We start from the raw sequence: 19,391 nt of genomic DNA on the forward strand, positions 1-19,391 counted from the left end.
ACACACACACACACAGAGACACACAGACACACACAGAGACACATACACAGACAGAGACACTCACACACACACACACACGTGCACACAGACACTCACGCGCACACAGACAAACAGACACACACAGACACACGCAGACACACGCAGAGACACGCAGAGACACGCAGAGACACATACACAGACAGAGACACTCACACACACACACACACACACACATACACTCATTAGCTCCCATCTCCTTGTCTTTAATGTCCTGTGGACTACACCCAACCAGATCAAATCTGAAATCCAATTCCAGGCCTTACAGGGCCCTTCACTTTGGGCTGCAGAGGAGGGATGAAGAGAAGCAGGCTCTGGAGCCTCTGGATACTGTCCAAGAAACCCAACCTCGGGAGTCAAAACAAAACCCCACGTGAAACCAGAGTTAAAGCAGCAGCCCCCCCCTCAGACCCCCCCCCTCTCCCCCTGTCTCTCTGCCCTCCGCTGGTTACACTGAATGCACACAGAGATCACCCAGACTTTACCAGGGCCTCCTCTGCCTCAACCAAATTGAGCCAGGTTCGGGGAGGCTTCGACACGGACGGATACTTTGGCGTGTCACACACAGGGACAGGGACACATCCACGTCGAAGGAGATTGCCACTTTAGCTCCACTCTGTTGCCCCGTGCTATCTTTAGCAGGCCACCGCTAAAGCGCTTTTCACCCCCCCGTGCCCCCGCCCCCACCCCCATCCCCTTTAAATAAGACGGGGCCAACCCCAGCGGTTGTGTGACTGGCCACTGGCCCCTCCCACCCACGGCCACAAGGTCACACGTTTAATTACACACAAAAACAGTAATCTCACCAGACAGATGGCAACCAGGCTGCCTCTCAATTACTTTATGCCCAATTGAATCATTACTGATGTTATTTGCTAAATTATGGCGCACAAAAAACACCACAAAACAGGATTTGCGCTACAAGTGGGGGACGGGAGGGGGGCTGGTAGAAAAAAGCAGATGTGCCTCTTGCCAAGCATCTGTGACGGAGATCAAAAAGGCGTGAAGAATACAAGCCCGGGACAGTGTTAGTCTTCTAAAAAAGAACAAGAAAAAAAAAAAGAAAGGTCTACAACACTATAATCTGCGCCAGGGAAAACAGACCCTTATTTTTCTTTTTGCACACCAAAAAAAGGAAAAAAAACAGAGAAAGAACAGGTCTACTACTACGCGAAGCAAGTCGTCTCTCCCAACAGCCTGGTTTGGTAAACCACATAACAAGGGCCGTTGAAAAAAGTGAGGAAAGTGTTTTGTGTCTCTTAAAAGGAGAGAGGGAAGAGAGAGTTTTGGTTTTATGGGTTTTCTCTGGACCCCGCAGTTTGTCTTCGGGGAGCTTCGACTTTGTTTTTCCTGAAAAACCCAGAAGCGGCGGCGAGCGGGCCCCAGCTCCAGTGTCCACCCTCGCCGATGCTTTCCTCATCATTCCTCAACTCCTCCTGCCAACGGGCTTCTGTGAACAATTAGAGGTCGGCTTTCCCGGCGTCTCTGACCGCATCTCCCCGAGCATCTCAATCCGCTGGCACGTCGGCGGCTCCGAATGTGCCGCTACTCGACCGAGGCGTACGATGTTCTTCACGCAGACACAGAAACGACCGAAATCCACTTTCTATTGACGCCATTACGAATGCCACTGCTGACACTGACACCAGCGGTTTTAGAATCCAACACCACCAATAGCACGACATGACAGTAAAACCAGTACTTTTACAGATATCACTCACTGTATTAACATTAGAATCAATGGTGATGTCAATACAAACCTCCCATGCCAATTCAAACCATAATATCGATTTAAATCGTACTGTCAATACATATATCAACTCTCACGCCAAAGCTAATAGAAATATGTGGGTCTCGCCAAGAGAGATGAATGCTCGGGTCAGACTAGTTATAAATCCATCAGACTGATTGGCTGATTGACCCGTTTGGCCACTGGGGATATATCTTGCCCTGATTGGTCTGCTCCCAGGTGGCACCCTAGGGTGTCATGTACTCCAACGAGGCTCATGCCTCACGCCACAGAGGGGAGGAGCCAGGCCAGGGAGGGGAGGAGCCATGGTGGGGAGGTTGACTAGAAAACCAAATGAAGCACCACAGCAATGCAACATCAACATGCCACACTCTCAACAAACTACAAGTGGCGCGGCATCTAAGACGTCTTGTCCGCCGTTAATAGGGCACTCAGTTCTAAATCGGTACTGGAACAGGAAAATATAGCCCATGCTGAGTCTGGCTCGCCAGGTCTAGTCATTTTAAGACCGGGCCACATCTGAATCCATATATAATGGCTGAGAGAAACATTTGTCCCTCTGGCGACCCTAATAAGACTGGCAGCTCCCCACTAAATGGGAACAGTTGCGTTGAGCGGCGCGTCCACTGCTGTAAAACGATCCTGGGAGCATATAGAAAACTTCCAAGCTGTTTTGTTTTTTTCGAGTCAGGGTGAAGAATTCCATTGGCCTATACAGAGCAGAAGTGGCTAGCAGTTGTTCTCCCAAGAGAGGCCGTGTGTGAGCGACTGAGAACGGAGGGAGGGAGGGAGGAAGGGAGGAGAGAGGGGGGAATTGGGAAAGATGGCTGGATATTACCAACCACATGGTCAGCTGAGAAATAAGACCGTTTTTCTTCCAGAGGGAATGTGGGGGTCCGGGAGGGAGGTGTGTGTTTGTGTGTGTGTGTAAAGACTCAGAGGAAGTTCAGGGGAATCGCTCTCAATGCACACACCCATTCTACGGCCCTGAGAAATAGGTTTCCTGTTGCAATCTCCCACTCTCGGCCTTGGTTCTGTGGTTTGGGGCGGGAGTGGTGCAGCAAAGATGTTGTTGAGTACGTAAGACCGTGCCCTGGGGGGGGGGGGGATGACATTGAAGAGCAATTTTGACCAAAACAAAAAAGCCCTCCAAATAAATCTTCAAACCCAACGGTGACATCAGCTCCCAAGTGCATTTGTTGACCAAAACAAAAAAGCCCTCCAAATAAATCTTCAAACCCAACGGTGACATCAGCTCCCAAGTGCATTTGTTCTCGACCTCTCTACTGGATTACCGTCAAGTCATCCGGTCCAGGGTAGACGGCTCGAACCATTTCCACTGTCAATAAAAAACCCATCCTTCCCAAAGACATGCAAATGCCTCATTAACAACTCCAGATTGGGTTACAGAAGCAGCAGCATCTAGCACTGTGGTCACAAAGCTTTTTTTTTTTTTTTCAAGCGCCAAGATCGAACCGTTCTACCCAAGACCGTCTTGGATGCCTGACACCATGACCGTGGACCCCTGTCCCCCCAGCTGCTGCGTGGCGGGGTGGGTGGCGGCTCCTACACCTGTCTCTGACATGTCCCAGCACTCACACACCGACTCTGGTTTCCTGAAGGCCTGCTGCCTGGCAGTCAGGTGACAAACGCTAACACACACACCTCTGACAGCACACACTTACAGACACACATAGACACAAAACCACACACACACAGACACACACAGAGACACACACAAAACCACACACACACAAAACCACACACTACCAACTGACATCTTCTTAACTAACAGGCACTTAAGTATGATTCCAGCCACTTACAAAGCCTCAGTATCATGAGCGGAAAGGCCATAGCCCTCTCAAGTCTCTCACATATCAAGGCCTCCAGATTCAATCTGCGGCTTGGAGCTGTAAACCACCTCTCGCCCACCCCGTTCTAACCACCATTTTTGCATACCGCTCGGCTTGCGTAAGTGTCGAGTGGTTGCTTCCCCCGAGACAGTGACTGTGTACAGAGCAGACATCATCTATCAACTCGAAATAGAGATTGCGAGAGAGAGACGAAAAAAGAGAAATTGTTCCAGACTCACCCATAAAACAACAACGCTTATATGAACTTTGAGTAACACATCTGTTAAAAAAAAAGAGGGAGAAGCACAGATAGGTGTAGACGCGCCCGTGACTGTGGCCAGGGCCCTTTGCGTGCTCGGGGAGTAAACATTGGCATCTACGCCGTAATTGTAACTTAATTGTAAAGTACTCTCCCCTGAGTTCACCGAGAGTTCCAGAGTCAATCTGGGTGAGGGTGTGCGTAATTGAGTTGTGAGCGTCCAGGAACAGCATACAACCGGTTGCCTTGTGCGAGACAGCTACTACCGCAACAATGCAACCATGATGACTTCCACCAGCTATTCCCACTAACTAACAACTACCACTTATCCCCCCTCTTCTACGTTTTTTTCGGTATTCCAACCGAACATGTCAACCACTGCTGCTAGTCTGAACTACCACAGCATGACCTACTAAAACTGCTACTGCTAGCATAGGGAGGGGAGGGGAGGCGGGAGAGGGGGGGGGGGGGGGGTCTGTGGAGGTCAGTGAAGCACGCCAGGTGGTGGGGGCAGTTGTCTGGGCCTGATTGAGCGCTGCGGTCCTTCGTATGGAGATTGAGAAGCTGCCTGGTGCCTCTCTCCTCCTCCGCCCAGCAGACCAAGGCCGGCCTCTCACCGCCTCATTTGCACAGCAATCCCGCTTTTCACTACTCAGTGTATCTTTTTGTCATTTCCCTGCCCTAGGTCCATTTGTATTATCCGCTGAAATGGCAGGGAGGAAGAGAGAGGGGCGGGCGGGAGGGGTGGTGGGTAGGAGGGAGGAGGGAGGTGAGCTAAGCGGGAGGAGGGTGGTGGTGGTGGTGGTGGGGGGGGGGTCTGGTCCCAAGGAGACTGTTTTGCTACCAAAGTGCATCTAAATGCCCCCCCCCAAACCCAGCTCCCCCGCCCCCACCCCACCCCTCCCTCCCTGACTAATGTGCTCCAACACTCGTACATCACCCGTAAATTGGCCAAATGAATTAACCACAGCCCCTGCTTAGCGTTACAGGCTTTAAATGGATTTTCCCCCTCTCCAGGTCTGCCCAATAATTGCATTTATCAATCTTGTTGAAGCACGGTTTACACACTCGCTAACATCATGCCAATCCCGGGTACATTTTCCGCTCCGATGGCGGGAGTGGGGGAGATTTGTCATCGGATCATAACAGGTAATTCAAACAACAATTAGTTTGATGACTCTACCGCATGTAAATGTCTGACTCCCACCACACAAGGCCACGCCTTGGTGGAGCAAAGAGGGGCCTTCTATGTCTCCCTCTATCTTTTGTCTCTACCCCCACTCTCTCTCTCTCTCTCTCTCTCTACTCTCCCCTGTTTGCTGAGATGAATTGAGCTTTGTAATTCTTCAATATCAATCATCCAAACCTCCCATGTTCAAGCAACAACAACCGATAATGGTGATGTCTAAGAAGTAAATGGGGCCTGTGAGCAAGTGAGCGCGCACACACACACACAGACACTCAGACACACACACACAGAAACACACACAGACACACACACACAGACACAGACACAGACACACAGACACACACACAGAAACACACACACAGAAACACACACACACACAGACAGAGAGTAGGCAGGGTGTTCTAGCTGCTGTGAACACTGGCGTTGTCGGGGTCATCTCTACACTTGCGAGTGTTTGAACAGTAGTGCATTAGACACTCTGGGGCCCACAGGACAATTCAGCTATGTAAACACACAGGGACTTCCTTCCCCCCGATCCTTCAGGCCTGCACTGAGACGACCCACTGTTTAAACAGCAGAGAATTCCTCTGCCTGCCTGCCTGCCTGCCTGCCTGTCTGCCTGGGCCTCACCAAGCAGCTGGTCCCCCCCTTCCCCAGAGCAGGACAGACTCGGGCCTCCTCGCCACGCAGGGACATACTCCCTAGAGTCAAATGAAGAAGACCTTTACAGACTATTGAAAATCTCTACTGAATGACAATGTACATTGCGTGACCGACCATCAAGGTTTTAGCTGTGACGGGAGTGGAAGTAGTGTTCAGGGATACTAACTGGTGATGGCCCAAAAAGGTGACACCTTTGCCTGAAAACAAAGAACATTTATGAAAATTGTTGACCTATTTTGAGGTGGAAACGGCTAAAACGGCTAAAAGGTGACAAGTTTGCACCCCTGAGTGTTCTACTGCATCTCCATAGAGAAGCTACTGTAGACTCACTTGGTAGGTACCGTAGGTCACTTGCACAAGCAGGTGAGGTTAAGAAACAGTGCTGGGAGGTAGGGATGGACGGTTTCCAATTATTGAAACCGAAAAACCGTCAAAGACTAAAACCGCGGTTTTCCGGTTAACCGAAAAACGAAAGGAAAATAAAAAATAAAAAAACGAAAAAAAAATAAAAATAAATTCTAATAATTGAGCCCTACTGCTACAATACACTCATGTCGAACACCATTAAAACACCGTAAGCACAGTCGCAACACATTTAGGCTACTTAGTTTCACAAATATAAGTGGAAAGGAAGACTTTTGTAAGCTACACCATACATGAAAACACATGAACTCTTAACACACCAGCTCCGCTGATCCAGGGTGCACGCCTGCACGGAAGATCATCTCTTGGAACAGCGTCTTCATTGAATGAACTGCTTTCTCAATATCTTGGTTCTTAGACAAAGTTTCAGCTGCTGCTCAATGTATTTAAATATTTGAATACTGCTCAATAATCACTGAAATATTAGACTTAGAATTATGCAGTGAACATACTTAAAGCTTTTCATAAAAACCACATGCCGCGAGACTGACTCGTCCTGAACTGTCGTAAGTCAATCAACAAAGAATGCCCCATCAAAATAAAAGTGCCCATGGTAGAGCTGTCAAAATAGAGCTTTCAAAATAAATGTACTAGAGATAAATACAGAACTACCTTTGCGTCACTAAGTGACCGCGTATCTTCTGAGACATGCGTTCTGTCATCACTTTCAGTAGCGCCGTCACACACAGTGGTGCTGTGCACAAACACTCTTGATCCGTATAGCTCTTGTTTTATTATATTGTGGTTTAGTAAATACTGCACTTGGAGTTACATTCAATGCATGATTTGTGCTATAGAACATAAATAAAGTTTGATTGATTGATTGATATCAAATCAAATCACATTTTCTTTCTATAGCGCATTTCTCACAAAAGTGACCCAATGCGCTTTACAGAGAGCAGCGAAAATGATCTTATTAAATAAATGTAAGCGAGTAATTGTAAAAAACCTTTCCTATCTACCAATAACTGAAGGCAACTATCTTTCCCATAGAGTGATTCGTTACCCTTAAATATAATCCCAATTAGATATTAATCCTCAGTTATTCTTCACAACTGACCAAACCTCTCACTCATTGCGCGGCAGATTCAGACTGTATCATTGTTATTTTCACACACGACAAACATGTGACATGTTCCAGTTTTATTCTTTGAACAACATAGGAAAAATAAAAATAAAAATCCGGTTTCAGACGGTTTTGATAAAAAACCGTTTCTATTTTTATAAACCCCGGTTTTCGGTTTAACCGAAAAACCGTCCATCCCTACTGGGAGGACCATCAGGGGGTTAACACTGGAACGGTTTTCCGACCTGAAATCATGCCACTCGACACCACCTGCTATGACAAAGCATAGCAATTTATCTTTATTGATATTTGAGAAATGCAAAGTGGGACGCTCCATCTAGATAGAGGACGCCGTAAAAAAATAAATAATAAAAAAGATAAAGAAACTCCTGGTTCTAAAGGGCACTGTGACGCGCGTCACGTTACATACCCTCACACAGGCCACCCCCCCGCAAGGCGACACGCCTTTACAGCCCAAGACGACGGACCAACGGGCGCCGTTCCCTGTTTTATTCATTCCAGAACGTTCTTAAGACAAAAGCCTCATAAAATATAAAATATCGATAACCTACATTGACTCTCGTTGACAACAAACCTGTTGTCATACCGATACACGCTTCGATGCCTTTTTTTCCCCTTGTGGATATCCCTCTAAGTGCCTTAAGTCTGACTTACTAACACTGCGGTCTGTCATTACTTTAATCAAATACCTAAGGGTAGCCAGATTCAATTGTTTTCCACTTCCACAGTGGTAAATCCTCTCCTGCTCGTCAGTCCGCTGGGCTCTTGTGTTTACGTCTGTCCCTTCTGGCTGACAGGGAAGGGCCACTCATCCCACCTCGGGCCAGTTGTCCAAACAGACACTCAATTCACTTTGACCCCTCAGGGGGGAAGGCAATTGACAGTTCACTCAGCGCCGGGAGTCAATTTGCTCACTTTTGGAATTGACCCCAAACCCCGCTGACACCATTCCTCATTGGAGAGGAGAATGAGAGGGGGGATAACGCCATGCTTTTCATACAACCAACCCCCCCCCCCCCCCCCCCCGCCAGCCAGCCCCCACAGACATACCACCACCACCACCACCACCACCCACACACACACACACACACACACACACACACACACACACACACACACACATTTCACACTGCATTCAAGCTTGTTTTTATACGAGATGATCGGCATGTCATCGGCTGCATATGAGATGGGGGGACCACATTGTCATGTGGACATGTGACTACTAGCAATTCACATGAAATGTAATCTACACTGTACACAAATGGACAGCTGACTTTTTAAAGTAGGGTAATATTATTGTGCGTAAATACATCTCTAACAGGTGGTTAGATAGATCTGACACTAGGAATTTTCTCCGGAAATTGCTGGACAAGCCAGAGAAATCTCTTTCGCTATTCCATATTATTGCGTGCCGGCGCAAAAGGCTTAATGTCATTAGCCTTGTGATTATTTTTTTTACATACAGTAATCTCAGCAACATTTTGTTCTAAATCCTTCAATAATCCTGAGATTAGTAGATGAATTTATTCCTACTCTGGCTCCAAATCCCCCCACACCTTTTCGACGGTTATGAATCCTGTACCTTTAGCAGCCAACAAGGAGACTCATTAGTGAACAGTCTCTCTCTCTCTCTCTCTCTCTCTCTCTCTCTCTCTCTCTCTCTCTCTCTCGCCCTAAGAGCTTATCCTCCTGCAATTAAAAGTTTAATTAGAAGATTAAAAATACATGGGCCGGCGTTTTCTCACCTTTCACCTCTCAATTGTGTGTTTAAACTCTCACAAAACGGTCCCCTGCATCAGAGGCACTTACAGATTATCGGAACCCAAAATCGGAACTTTTGAAATAATATAAATTGGTAAAACAGATCATCGACATAAACAGTGGTACGACTGAAGCTTTTTTATGCTGTAAATAACATTGTAAATGTAAAAAGAGTCAAATGTGTGCCATTTCTGTACCATCTTTGCTGCTCATGGTTCTAATGGAAAGACGGTAAGACAACAGATCAGTGCTAAGGAAAAGTGGGAAATGTATTTTTCTTTACTCAACATAGCAGGTGATTTATTCATTCACCTACAGTAGAGTAGAAGATTCTGGAGCATTCTGCCACATCCATAAAACACTGCCCTACCACAGGTGTTCACTGCATACTGGCACTACTAGTCATTATCTAGCCCAACACGATCATTAAAAGCTGTAATGGCATTACATAAAACCACACACACACACACACACACACACACACACATCCACTCCAATGGAAACTCGACAACTCCTCAGTCGTTGTAACAGGGGGGTTAGAGGGGCAACTCCTTTCCCAACAGAAAGCATGTCAGTCCTGGTGAACTTTGACCCCTCCCCAAACATCGCTCCAGTCCAAACACAAGCACACACATTCCTCTATCCTCACACAACCCTCCCCGCCAACGCTTTTAGGGCCTGATATTTTGATGACGAAGCATTAGGGAACAGGAGGAGGTAGGATATCAGGAGAACCGGCCAGATTCATTAAGAGGAAAAGCCACACACATGGCCTGTCCGTCAAATGCGGCAATAAACTCACCCCCCCCCCGCTCACCCCCCCTTCCCTTTCTCTTCGTCCTGCTGTTTTTTTAAGGGCAGATAAACGTGCGGCCTGGAGGCTCCATTGTTTGGACATCTAACCAGGAACTGTCGCTGCTCTCATTGCCCCGGCATTAACAGCAATTATGCGCCCTATTCAGCTGGCCTTTGTGCGACCCCCCCCCCCCCACACACACACACACACACACACACACAGACACACACGCACACACACACACAAGCATGCCCATCGCTGGATGCATTTCCCGCTTCTCTTAACCCCCCACCATCCCACCCCACGCATTCTCTCTCACTCTGCTGGTAAACTCCTTTCACTGCTTGGTGGGGTGCGGGGGGGGCGGGGGGGGACTCAGGGCATTATGAATGAATGGACTTACAGAAATGTGAACACTCAAGACAATAAAAAAAACGTACAGCATTATATCTTCTATTAAGTTATCAGAGCTCATTAAATTATCATGAGGATAATGTAAAGGAAATTAAATAATTCCCCCAAATATTCCGGAAAAAGGAAATCATAAGAATATCCCTCAACACACAAGTACAATATCTTGCAGTGAAAATGACAATGACATTGAAATGATGGACAGTGTTGTTCTTCTGACACACAATGTTCTCCCAAACATCCCAAACACTGACTGACAAATCAGATTTTCACCATAAGTTATAATGGTCTAATTATCATGAAACAGTCTTAATTAATACCACAGCCATTTCCACCTTATCTTATAGGCTACTGCACTATTGAGTAAGGAACACAAACACCACAAGCACCTGCTTTAAACTATCTCAACTGGATGGTAGGAGAGGGAGGAATTACAGTATAAAGGGGTCGTCTATCATCAGAGGAGAGTCATTGCCTACAAGGTAAGGGGAGAAACCTTGACACCTCTGCTAGCGGTTCAGGCTAACACAACAAACACTGCCAACACGGCCGTTTGGAATGGACCACTTAAGAGGGCTGAATGAACACAGCAGTGTGGTACAATCCTACAGAAAGTGCCACTTGAAAACTGGGGGAATGTCCTTGTACTTTTTACAAAAGTATTGTTTGTTACAGATCTGGGGAGGACAACATTAAATATAGATTGCATATAAGATTTTAAAAAGAGAGGCTCTATCTAGCGCATAATACATACACAAACATACGTACATACTACATGCACACAGAGTGAATAATTAATGATGATTCACTACTGATTTCCGTGTTTCACAGGGACGCCACCAAACCCTATGGCCCAGCAGTAGGACCTAGATACAGTAGATATTATTATCGAAAATATACACGTTTTTTTTCAGTGGATTCTTCGCTCCTCTTTCATATTCTTTCACACTATCTGGAGACAGCAGGAAGATGATGAGAGGACGGAGATGAAGAGGGGTGACAGAACAGAAAGGGCCATTGGGGGTTTGGACCTGTGCAGCAGAGGGGTGTGTGTGAGTGTGTGAGTGAGTGTGTGAGTGTGTGAGTCCGGAAGCTGCAGCAACCAGCACACTGCCCCACTCTCCCCGGCGCAGGACTAGCCTGCATTTAACAGATGACAAAAGTTGCATTCCAGATGTACAGTGAGATCTTTGTGTGTGAGTTTCATGGGAATGCATGAGAGAGAGAGAGAGAGAGAGAGAGAGAGAGAGAGAGAGAGAGAGAGAGAGGGGAGGGGGGGAGAGGGAGGGAGGGAGGGAGGGAGGGGGGGGGGAGTGTGTGGGGGGAGGTAGGGGGGGTGCGTGGGGGGCAGCAGTGCACAGCTGCTAAGCCAATGCTGTTTTTTGAGACACAGAGTAGCATACAGCAGTGTGGCCCAGTCATCTAGAATGGGAATGGGTCGAGGAGGTGGGTGGGTGGGCGTGTGGGGGGTTAGTGATGGGGTTTTAAGAGAAGTGGATTTGCCTTGTGCAATTTACTTTACCAGCCACAGTTCTATTGGGGGGTGGGGGGGGAACATATTTCTCAGCCCTACTAGGAAATGTACGGAATCAATCAGTCAATCACTTATGATTTTGATAATCCACCGCATTCGGCGCAAAACACCGCACAATTTGAAACCGAACATCAGATTAGTAGTCCTATTACACAAAGAACAATTGCATAGGTTTGATAGTTAATTAAACTGAAGAAAGAAAGAAAAAAAGAAAAAAAGAAAAGCCTGCCTCAGTCAAAAACCTGGGGTTGGATGTGCAGTTTGAAGGCTAACTCTGCCCCCACTACCACTAGGGAACAACTCCCCTCGCAGTGTTTAAAAAACCTAATTAAAAACACGCCCACAAACGTGTTGGACTGACTGATTCCGACTGTGTGGTGTTTTCAAACAGAATGACGGAGAGAGAGAGAGAGAGCTTTTCATACAAGCCTTTCACACAGCCCCAGCCTGCCAACATCATCAGCATAAGACAATTAAGCCCAGCCAGAGAAAACAAAAAAAAATCTCTGTAAATATTTACTGCGCAAATCTTTTCCATTCATTCACCCAGGCACTAACAAAACCTTACTGTACTCTGGGCTCTCTCACTCTCTCTCTCTAACCACCCCCCCCCCCTCTTGCTCTTTCTCTACATCTGCGATTCATTGACTTTACAATTTACCACATGTCGAGATGGGAGAGGTCGAGCCTCCTTCTGAATCATGGCACAAATATGCGAGTGATTTATTGTTTTAAAAACCGTGGGCCGATTTAGTGCAACTCTCCTTTTCCTGAGCATTACTCCTATTGGCAGACCATGAACAATTACAGTTCGGACTAATTAAGCTCTGAGAATGTGCTGCGCGCCGCTAATGTCTAGCAGGCCCCAATTTTAGTTTAATGGTGCCAAACTTTGCTCCCCCCAACTTAACTCCCTCAAATCCAAAACAGATTGCACTTTTTATTTTTTTGTTATGAGTTGTTTATCAGGCTCAAGAAAAATAAAGACCTTTTCTTTTCCCTTCGCATTGGGGATGAGAGAAACAGAGGAGTGGGAAAGTGGAAATGGGAAGAAAGAGAGGAGGAAAGATAAGGAGAGAAAGGAAAGAGCGAGGTGGGGAGTGACAGAGGGAGAGAGAGAGGGCCCTGCTTCCGCCGTACTTTGTAAACCAAAGTGATTTGCAAGACAAAAGGAGCACAACCTTCTAAATAAATTCAGAATGTGTTTTGCAGGGAGAGACACAGAATGTGGACACGTAGCACCACCAACCCCCTGTGGATAGCAATTAGGCCCTATTAACATGTAAAGCCAATTTGATAAGGTGTGGGCCTATCCCCATAATCTGCAGTCCGCTATCTCTCCTCACCTCACACCGACATGCCATTCAGACCAGCAACCAGAACACATATAATCCATATGATATGCCATTGTTATGCTTATGTTGCTGACATGTTTTAAGAAGATACTGTCTGTGTCAATTATGAAATATAGGCCATGCCAGTACATCTACATACATATGCATAAAAGAGAGAAGGTGTTACATTCAAGCTAATGGACAATTTAACCACTGTTAAAAATCAGATGTTCATTTCAATAATCTAAGCCACAAATCCATCATCATCCCTCCAACAAAAACATTTAAATAAAACGGTACAAGTCATTAATTGTGTAGTAGGGGAAGTGGAGTTTTTTTTTCTCTCTCGTTTTTTTTTTTTCAATAGGTGGGTCTGCCACAATAGGAGAGATACTGGTGCAACAATGCCACTGAAACAAAGAAAAAGGGGGGAAAAAAACTATTGTTTCAACCACACAATGCCTCTCGCTAGGCTTGTTGTGGAATCACCACGGGTTTCGGGAGCGTCTTTTTCTTCACTATAAATAAACCAGTAGATGCTGGGGTGTTGCGTTCTCTCCCTCTCTCATTTCTTTCTTTCTTTCTCTCTCTTTTTTTTTTTGTTCTTTTTTAAACTACTCGTAATTATACGTCGAAACCCAAAACCTCTGCCAAAAGTCTGCAGGCCCCAGGAATTATGGGGCCAGGGGTGGCGTCAAATATCTTAACATTCATAAGTCCGAGAGGCAGTAAATAAAGCCGGCGGATTTACGGCCCTGAAGCCCCATGCCAGAGCTCAGGCCGCCCAGACCCCGCTCCCTCTTTCTCTCTCTCTCTCTCCCTCTGTCTGTGTCTTTCTCTCTCTCTCTCCCTCTCCGCAGACCTGTTGAGGTGTGATGTTAGCCTGCAGTGCTGTAGTTAACCCGTCGCCTTTTCAGCAAGCCCCACGTTAGCATTACTATCCACACAATCACAGAGAGAGAGAGGGAGGGAGAGAGAGAGGGAGAGAGAGAGAGAGGGAGAGGGGGAAGAGCAGAGATGGCACCCGGGGTGAGAGATGGCCAGGCCACTTCACCGATTCAACCTGCTTGTGAACCGGCAGGCCTTTGTGTGAGGTTTACCAAGAGGGGAGAAGGAAGGAAGGGGGGGAAGAGGGAGGAGAGGAAGGAGAGAGGGGTTTACACCCCCGGGCACAACGTCATATGAAATTGCTAAATGATACCAAATTGTGAAATGCTTTAAGTCTTAGGTGGTTGGATAAACAAACCCTTGTTTGTTATAGCCCTCTCTCTGAGGTCAGACAAATGATGGTAACCTCCACACATCCAGGCAAGCACACGCACACAAAACATACGCTTGAAAAAAAAAAAGGGAAAAAAAGATTCAATAACTCAGAACACAGGAAACATGGTAAAACATGCCCAGATCAAGATCATTGCCAATTCAAACTGACAAAAAAAAAGGACCATTTTTTTTCCTTTCAGAATTCTAAAATGAAACCTGCTCCTGCAAGTGCTAAGGCCGAAGGCTTCGCTACAACCACAATAACAGATCATAATGAGAGTGATGATATAGGGACAAAACAAAAATCCTATATACAAACTCAATTATGAATTCCAAAATAACAGCACTGCACGGTCTAAAACACCGTCTTAAAAAAAACACTAAATTCATGAAGTGAGAAATGTGGGATTCAGGGTGAAAACCCAACCCACAACTGGCCCTATCAAAGCCCTGTACAACAATGGAGAGAGATGGTCTATTTCCAATCACAACAACAGTCCTATTCAGTAGCCTTCATGACTTGTTAGGGAGGGAGACAGGTAATCAATGCCCAGGTGAATTATTGATGCTGGGCTTAAGTAATACATTTATGAATACAACAGTAGCCCACTTCAAAGCCCTAATGGCTGGACACACAGGGTGCTAAAAGGTAACGGACCTGGTAAGAGCTGGGCCTGGCTCGTACCGTAGGTGAAGAAACACCAGCATCCTAAAAGGTACCAGCCCATCCTTGTTCAAGGAAGGTAATAATAACAAAATAAAGCTGTGCTGGAAATACAATGGGCAGGTTTGTGTGTGCAAATAAATTCTATCACACTACGACACTGCTGCTGCTCGCTAGGCAATTCTGACATTTTTATTTTGTCGGATGTGCTGACGACGTTATCTTAGGTGGTGGAGGAGAGACGGGACAATGACGACGTGCAACAAAAGAGATCAAACAAGCCCGTGTCAAAAACACTCCTGGTTCTGAATTACAATCTATCACTGAACTAATGGACCCAGATTGGCCCATTATACAACAAGACCCCCAAATACGATTAAGAAATACAACAGGTATACAGCATCTAGCCATGCTAGGGGGATTACAATGTTGTTATGCTGCTATAACAGTCGGATGAATAAGCAGCGAACATGTGTAAAATGAAAAAACCTAACCCTCACGTTGAAACAAGAAGCCATCTTAAACTGTGTGTGTGTGTGTGTGTGTGTGTGTGTGTGTGTGTGTGTGTGTGTGTGTGTGTGTGTGTGTGTGTGTGTGTGTGTGTGTGTGTGTGTGTGTGTGTGTGTGTGTGTACTGATGAAAATACTAGATGACTAATCCTGCATTCAAGCTAATATCGCTAACCAGGATGAAACGCTACTATGTAAGAGGTAACGAATGGCAGATGGTCTCAGACACGTGCTGGTATATACAAATAAATAAATAAATTAATAATAATCATCATAATAATAATAATAATAATAACATATCTTGAAAATAGATATAGATGTATAATTCAGTACGCTCCAAAATATGTCATAAAACATTTAATGTGTTTGTAAACACGTTACTTTGTTTACTCTTGTCTAAAATCCAAAGCAAGACGGACATGTTACATGTCTGTTTATTCTCAAGGTGTGCATGCTACACCAAAATAAGGAAACAAATATCAGTTTCCTTACCTAGACGTGTAGTGGGGGGTAAGATCATATTTCCTAATGCCTTGTCTTTGCCTTAACCTTGTAAAATGAGATGAGAGGTCCTAAAGCGATGACTTGTAATTGCAACCATTAGAAGAAAAAAAAAAGTGCATGGTTTCAAAAATGATCTCTTAAGCAATGCTATTGCCCAGTGGGACTAGGGAGGTGGTGAGTAAATGAGTAAGTATGCATAATTATAGCCGGGCTGATTGCCTCTAATAAATTACATGAATTTATTTATAAATAACGTTTTAGATGGCACAGGCATTGAAGAGCCATGGTTTACCTTATTAAAAGCTGAGGTGAAATACAAGCAGGTTCAATACTGCATGATGTCAAAAATACAACATAATTTCTATTCTATAAATAAATTATTTAAGAAATATCCACCAGTTTAAAAATTAAAAAATGATGATAAAGTTTTGGTATACTCAAAGAAAGACCAATAAGCTGTCTTCGGTATGTCATAATATATTTTGACACGTGCAAATTGCATGAATAAACTCATTAGCATATTGATTTTGTTTCTTCCAAGTTACTTCATCAATTCCTTTCTGGGTTTCCTTTACGTGTTGCTATTATTTTAGAAACGTGTTTGGCAGGATTATATACAGCCATATACATATCATTTTTTTAATGCTCATGCATTTTATGTTTTTGGTGCGTTAGTCGAAAAAAAGGTTTATGACATAGTCATAACAATGTAAGCAAGGCACGGTGCACTTGACTTGTACATTCGCTACATTATTCGTGGGGGTCTGATAATATCAAGAATTATATTTATTTGCGGTGATTTATCGTCATCAATTTTTATAATGCATGGTCATAATTTTAGCACCCATAGAATAATTGGAATATCACAAAACGTGTCATCGTTCATGTTGCACATGACCTTGCATAGAACATTTCTAAGAGACAAGGTGGTGGACCTTGCAATAAAAACTCCCTAGTAACTACTAGCTAACTACTGTACTGTACTGTACATGACCAACACTACTGTACTGTACAATGTACATGAGCAACACTAGCAGGCAGATACAGTGTGGCAGGCAGGAGAAGTTGCGAAACTTGCGTCTATTTTAGCAGTGAAACACACCTAACTGGGGTGACAATGCGGGAATGACTGTGTGTGCCCTGGCCCCTGTGTCTCTCCATTGATGTTATGCACATAGGTACTGTAAATAAAGCAACTTACTGTGCGCGCTGTTGGAGAGAGTGATCCGTTTGGAAGGTACGGGCTCGAGAGGTCGGGGATCATTATAAACGGATAGCCCGGGTACGGGGGGCTCTTGAACAACCCTCCATCTTGCCTTTTCGCAGCTAACATGGCGGGGGGAAAAGAAGAGAAAACTTTTTATAAGTGCCTTGAAAACTTTTCATGCATTTGTAGAAATGCATTTGAGGAAAGCCCTTCGGCAGGGCTCACATCGGTGTAAAAAATACTAGACAAGCCCCGTGAACAATAAAGCAAGAAACTCACCCTCCTCTAAACTTTCTCTCGTTTTGTCTCTGAAAGTTTCAGATCTAGGCGGAGGCCGTCTTTCCGCCTTGAAATGCAATGAAACAACAGAGGGATTGCATTAAAGAAAGAAAGTAACACAGAGGGGAATATCATTACTTTGTATCATATATCGTGGTTACACTGTAACAATTTGTGCGCACAACAGTGTCGCGAACTTCCGAACGGACAATCGATTCCGATGTATTTGTCCACTTACCTCCGAATCCGACGAGCTGTTTTGATTCGTTTCTGATTCATTCACGAGAGAAGATTTGACATCTGCTAAATCCCTTTCTGCCGAGAGGTTCTCGGAGATCTTTTCCTCCTGCTCTCCTTCGTCTTTGAAAGAAATCATTTCATCGTTTGCACCCAAGTCGTCCCCTCCGCCGCCGTTCAGCTGCGGCATTTTCCCGAGCAATTTTGGGTTGGGGGGCAAAAAACACAAAGTTTTAAACCCTTGATCTTGGGTGATCTAGAAATCCCGAGTTTAAGTTTAGGGGGTCTGGTATTGGCGTTTTCCAAGCAACTGGCGGGTGGTTTAGTACAAACTACAAACTAAAAAAGAAAGAGAAGAGGGGAATCTTGGCAGAAAAAGAAGCCGGAGATGGAGCCTCGCCGCTCGGATTGAGTGAGTTGAAGTTGGTCGGAGTGGTTTTCAGTTCAAAGGCGGCGCTGATTGACAGATAGAGAGGGATGGAAATAGAGAGAGTCTGGATTCAGGATTATTGACAGGGAGAAACACACAAGAAACTAATGAGATTCAAACAGGGAGGGACTTGAAGTGACGTTTTCATAAATAGGAAAAAAAAATGTTAGAGGAAGCCAGCCTAGAGTGTGCAGTTAGAAAAGGCAGTTTGAGTGAGCAGCTCAGGACAGTGAAGCGCCCCTGTTTGCTTTTGTGCTGGAATAGCAAAATAGGCGGAAGATAGTAGGAGTTACTTCTTGTAAATGCGGATTAAACATATGATGGGCGGTCTCCTGCTGAAAAATGAATAGGCGACACTTTCCTTATTTTATCCCATTTTCAGAGTAGCATTTTCGAAAAAGCCACGGCACAGGGGCCAAAAGTTTATCATGCATGCTTTCCAGTCCAGAAAAAAAGGGGGAAAAAATAGAATTTCGACTGTATCAAAAATTTGCTTCATAAACCACAAGAGGCAAAAACATTACGCCATTTGGTGAAAAAGAGGCCTGCATATGCTGCCTGCATATAGGCTATACAATGTATTTATTTTAAAATGTTTTTATTTTATTTTATTTTATTTTATTTTATTATACATGGCCCATTTATTTAGAAGCCTTATTACATTTTTTACATGTATCAAAGTCATCTTTTTTTTTTTTTTTTTTTACCTTATGCCTACTTACATACATTGCTATAGCATGGAATAAACGGAATAAGACTAAATTGCCGTTTAGGCACATTATACCTTTTTTATTTCTCTCTCCAATCTATTTGCATGGAGTGTAAAAATATAAAGAGGTGATGGGCGCACAGACGTGCTCTCTGCACCACGGTGGGAAGGACAGGCAGAGGGGGTAATGAGGCCGGGGGTCTTAGGACTAACCTGTATTCATTATGAATAAAAGAACAGGGGCTTGGTTGGTTTGTGCTGGGGTTCTTTTCCCCGTCTGACAGATTTCTAAAGCACAAGAAAAAAATGCCACCAATAAACTTTTCAGCTCGTTGGTGTGTCATTGATGCAAATTCTTAACGGCACTCCCTGAATCTTGTTTGATTAGGGCTATGGAAGCAGGTTATTTATAGGCCTTAATAGTCATCCAGTGATGTTGAAATAAATACGTTCTAATTAGACGCTAGACATTTTTTAACAAGAGAATAAAATA

General features: G+C 44.9%; 1 protein-coding gene across 1 annotated transcript in view; it reads right to left on the bottom strand.

The window, feature by feature from the left end:
- The window catches only part of tcf7l2 (transcription factor 7 like 2), a gene marked incomplete at both ends in the record, with an annotated part of 45,659 nt that extends 27,710 nt beyond the window's left edge, over nucleotides 1–17,949 (bottom strand). The window contains 3 exons of the mRNA XM_080541944.1: nucleotides 17,238–17,362; nucleotides 17,523–17,589; nucleotides 17,761–17,949. Of these exons, the coding sequence (XP_080398070.1) occupies nucleotides 17,238–17,362; nucleotides 17,523–17,589; nucleotides 17,761–17,949 (381 nt within the window). The remainder of the gene's footprint in view (nucleotides 1–17,237; nucleotides 17,363–17,522; nucleotides 17,590–17,760) is intronic.
- Nucleotides 17,950–19,391: the final 1,442 nt, after the last annotated feature.

This window comes from Nansenia antarctica, assembly GCF_963989245.1.
Source record: "Nansenia antarctica genome assembly, chromosome: 11".
In the NCBI taxonomy this organism is placed as follows: Eukaryota; Metazoa; Chordata; class Actinopteri; order Argentiniformes; family Microstomatidae; genus Nansenia; species Nansenia antarctica.